At 50.8% G+C, this 5000-nt stretch overlaps 1 protein-coding gene across 1 annotated transcript in view; it reads left to right on the top strand.

Moving 5' to 3' along the window:
* Window positions 1–5000, top strand: part of prpf4 (PRP4 pre-mRNA processing factor 4 homolog (yeast)) — an 11957-nt gene that overhangs the window by 2041 nt on the left and 4916 nt on the right. The window contains exons 2-4 of the mRNA XM_047570447.1: window positions 255–355; window positions 633–812; window positions 2378–2564. Coding sequence (XP_047426403.1) covers window positions 656–812; window positions 2378–2564 — 344 coding nt within the window. The 5' untranslated portion in view covers window positions 255–355; window positions 633–655. The remainder of the gene's footprint in view (window positions 1–254; window positions 356–632; window positions 813–2377; window positions 2565–5000) is intronic.

The raw sequence follows: 5000 nt of genomic DNA on the forward strand, positions 1-5000 counted from the left end.
ATCCAGTGACTGTATCTCAACTGATTATCACACGTCTCAAAAAATAATTCTGACACTTAAAATGAAGAATGAAGAAGAAAATTGCAATAGAACTGTTCAATTTGATGGAGAAATACTTTGTACTGTATAATTAGATTTTTGTTTTGACATTGCTGACTTTTCTGACTGATATGTATTTTACATATTTTATTTTCTGTTTTAATAGAATTTGTTATAATTATTTATAATAATAATAATTGTTTCTTCCGCTGAAGAATTTCAGACCGGAAGAAGAACCTCTGACCCGGAAACTGAAACCCTTTGAACTTCCGGGTCACGGAGCGTGGAGACGCAGAAACTTCGTTTGTCGTCGTCGGTAAATTATTCAGATAAACTCAATTTTAATTTTCCAGTCGTCAGTTCCACCCGATCAGGAGAAGCTAATGCTAATGCTGATTAACCTAAATGTGTTTTTAGTCTGAATCACGAACCGAAAGAACTGTTTGATTTTCATTGAACTCTTCACAAACCTGCAGAGGTTTTAAGCCAGGAAATAACGGACAGGAATATTTATCTGACATGTTTATTTAGACGAATTCATTCAGAGGTGCTGTCATTGCATATTTTCTGCTTCACTGTCGTGGTTTTTACAGCAGAAACCAAAAACAGACATATAATGTCCGACGAGGAGGACGCAGCTCCGGCCGTGAAGAGGAGTCGCGTTTTCTACGGAAGCCTGGAGGAGAAAGAACGGGAGCGCCTGAGGTCAGAGGTCACGGGAGGAGATGCGGTCAGGGCAGGGATCGATGCGGGAAACATCAACATCTCTTCAGGTATGTACACACATACAGATGTTAATGGTTTATTTTCATCATGAATGAGCAGAAGGTAAATCTAAAGTTCAGCATCAGTTCTTCCATGTCCACTCGACTGGAGGTTGTTCTAGGTTCATGGAGAACCAGCCCAGACTCAGGGCTCTGAAGATGGTTCTTAATGACCTTGTCTGGATGTTTGGGCTCTTTGCTACTGAGGACAGCCAGAGATGTCCTCTTGTCTTGTCTTGTCTTGTCTTGTCTTGTCCTACAGACACACAGACAACTGTAAAGACGTGTAATGAAATTAATGCAGAGACAGAGCTACACCAAAACCAGCTGAGATCTTTGTGAGTCTCAGGATGGATCGAGGATGCATCCACCTCCTCTGTTGATGAGAGATTTCTGAACCTTGCAGAGATAAAAGATAAATCTGCTCCAAACCTTCGCTGACATAAAAAAGAAGAGGCTGTGAAACGCTGTGAAAGGTGACAGACAGCCACACATTCATGTTTCAAGTTTCCACCTCTGCCATCAACACGTACGACCAACATGGACCTGTTGACAGAAAAATGGTCCCGGTTTCTCTAAGAATCTCCGTGATGTCACAGCTGCTCAGAAAAGCTTTTCCAAGCCTGAACTCACCATCATGTGAACTCGTCTCTATGGACGTTCAATAATGAGCATGAATCACGTGGTGTCCAGTGTGATGTCATGTGGTGATGATGTCATAGATGACTCTGCTGGGAGGAGGAGGGAGACAGAGGAGAAGTATAGAAACAAGTAAAACAAACATACATGTCACGTCCTCTAAACCAGAACCAGTCTAGTCCCTCTTACTGTCGCTGGGATCTGTGGATATTCTGCCTTCATCTTAATCCAGAAGATCCTGAAGCTTCTTGTCTGCAGTAATCAGACTTCTTCATGCACAGACCGGCTCCATTCACACATGGTTCGGTTCATTCTTTAGAAGTTCGGCGTCTTTTGTGTTTGGGAAGTAGCGTTGAACTTTTTTAAAAGCAGAAGCACCTTTAATGAATAAAAGATCTTATAAGTAATCCATAAAATACTGATTTATTCTGCGTTTCTCTGGGGACGTCCGCTCTAGTGGATGCAGTAATAAAAAGCACCACTAGAGGTCGGTGAGACGTGAGACATGTGAGTGGAGCCTCTGTAGTTGCTGTGGATCAGTGAGTTTTTCTGGTTCAGTCTTGGAACAGTTTGATGTCGTCCATGTGGAGCAGGTGTCTGGTTGTTGCTCCACTCTGTGATGATCTGACTGGTTTTCTACATTCCTTGGTTGGAACCAGTGGTTATTTGACTTCCTGTTGCTTTTCCATCATCTCCAACCAGTCGCCCATTCTCCTCTGACCTCTCACACCAACAGCTGGATGTTTTCTGTTTTTGGGACCATTCTCTGTGAAACCTAGAGATGGTTGTAGTTAGAACAAAATGGTAAAAACTGCGTCTATAAATCCGTGTTTGGTCCGACGCCATCGACACGACAGTGGGTCAAAGGTCGACCGCCATCAGGGACGTCAGAGCTGAGACGTGGGACGTACTGATGCTCCCATCATGCTTTGCAGGGGACACTCTGGAGATGGAGGAGAGGGTCAGTGAGAGGCAGCAGGAAGCTCTGGCTGAGTTCGAGCGGCGGCGGCGAGCGCGACAGATCACGGTCTCCACGGACGACGCCGAGGTGAAGGCCGGCCTCCGCGCGCTGGGAGAACCAATCACGTTGTTTGGAGAGGGACCAGCTGATCGCAGGGAGCGGTGAGTCATCGGACCGACTGTCCACGCCCCCGCACAGGCAACGCAACACAACGCAACACGCAGAGGCAACGCAACACGTAGACGCAACGCAACACGTAGACGCAACGCAACACGTAGACGCAACGCAACACAACACGTACGCACAGGCAACGCAACACGTAGACGCAACGCAACACGTAGACGCAACGCAACACGCACAGGCAACGCAACACGTAGAGGCAACGCACACGTAGAGGCAACGCAACACAACACGTACGCACAGGCAACGCAACACGCAGAGGCAACGCAACACGTAGACGCAACGCAACACAACACGTACGCACAGGCAACGCAACACGCAGAGGCAACGCAACACGTAGACGCAACGCAACACGCACAGGCAACGCAACACAACGCAACACGCAGAGGCAACGCAACACGTAGAGGCAACGCAACACGTAGAGGCAACGCAACACACACAGGCAACGCAACACGCACAGGCAACGCAACACAACGCAACACGCACAGGCAACGCAACACGCAGAGGCAACGCAACACGCAGACGCAACGCAACACGTAGACGCAACGCAGCACGCACAGGCAACGCAACACGTAGAGGCAACGCACACGTAGAGGCAACGCAACACACACAGGCAACGCAACACGCACAGGCAACGCAACACAACGCAACACACACAGGCAACGCAACACGCAGAGGCAACGCAACACGTAGACGCAACGCAACACGTAGACGCAACGCAGCACGCACAGGCAACGCAACACGTAGAGGCAACGCACACGTAGAGGCAACGCAACACACACAGGCAACGCAACACAACGCAACACGCAGAGGCAACGCAACACGCAGAGGCAACGCAACACGCAGACGCAACGCAACACGTAGAGGCAACGCAACACGTAGACGCAACGCAACACAACACGTACGCACAGGCAACGCAACACGTAGAGGCAACGCAACACGTAGAGGCAACGCAACACGTAGACGCAACGCAACACAACACGTACGCACAGGCAACGCAACACGTAGAGGCAACGCAACACGTAGAGGCAACGCAACACGCACAGGCAACGCACACGCACAGGCAACGCACAGGCAACGCAACACGTAGACGCAACGCAACACGCGCAGGCAACGCAACACGTACGTACAGGCAACGCAACACGTAGACGCAACACAACACGTACACGCAACTAAACACGTACGCACAGGCAACGCAACATGTAGATGCAACGCAACACGCAGAGGCAACGCAACACAACACGTACGCACAGGCAACGCAACATGTAGACGCAACGCAACACGCAGAGGCACCGCAACACAACACAACACGTATGCACAGGCAACGCAACACGTAGAGGCAACGCAACACGTGGACGCAACGCAACACGTGGACGCAACGCAACACGTAGACGCACAGGCAACGCAACACGTAGAGGCAACGCAACACGCACAGGCAACGCAACACGGAGAGGCAACGCAACGCAACACGCACAGGCAACGCAACACAACGCAACACGCACAGGCAACGCAACACGTAGACGCAACGCAACACGCACAGGCAACACAACACGTAGACGCAACACAACACAACACGTAAGTGCAGGCAACGCAACACGCACAGGCAACGCAACACGTAGAGGCAACGCAACACGTAGAGGCAACGCACACGTAGAGGCAACGCAACACAACACGTACGCACAGGCAACGCAACACGCAGAGGCAACGCAACACGTAGACGCAACGCAACACAACACGTACGCACAGGCAACGCAACACGCAGAGGCAACGCAACACGTAGACGCAACGCAACACGTAGACGCAACGCAACACGTAGACGCAACGCAACACGCACAGGCAACGCAACACAACGCAACACGTAGAGGCAACGCAACACGTAGAGGCAACGCAACACGTAGAGGCAACGCAACACGTAGACGCAACGCAACACGTAGAGGCAATGCAACACGTAGAGGCAACGCAACACACACAGGCAACGCAACACGCACAGGCAACGCAACACAACGCAACACGCAGAGGCAACGCAACACGCAGAGGCAACGCAACACGTAGAGGCAACGCAACACACACAGGCAACGCAACACGCACAGGCAACGCAACACAACGCAACACGCAGAGGCAACGCAACACGCAGAGGCAACGCAACACGCAGACGCAACGCAACACGTAGACGCAACGCAGCACGCACAGGCAACGCAACATGTAGAGGCAACGCACACGTAGAGGCAACGCAACACACACAGGCAACGCAACACAACGCAACACACACAGGCAACGCAACACGCAGAGGCAACGCAACACATAGACGCAACGCAACACGTAGACGCAACGCAGCACGCACAGGCAACGCAACACGTAGAGGCAACGCACACGTAGAGGCAACGCACACGTAGAGGCAACGCAACACACACAGGCAA

Source organism: Mugil cephalus, chromosome 19 (assembly GCF_022458985.1).
Source record: "Mugil cephalus isolate CIBA_MC_2020 chromosome 19, CIBA_Mcephalus_1.1, whole genome shotgun sequence".
Taxonomy (NCBI): Eukaryota; Metazoa; Chordata; class Actinopteri; order Mugiliformes; family Mugilidae; genus Mugil; species Mugil cephalus.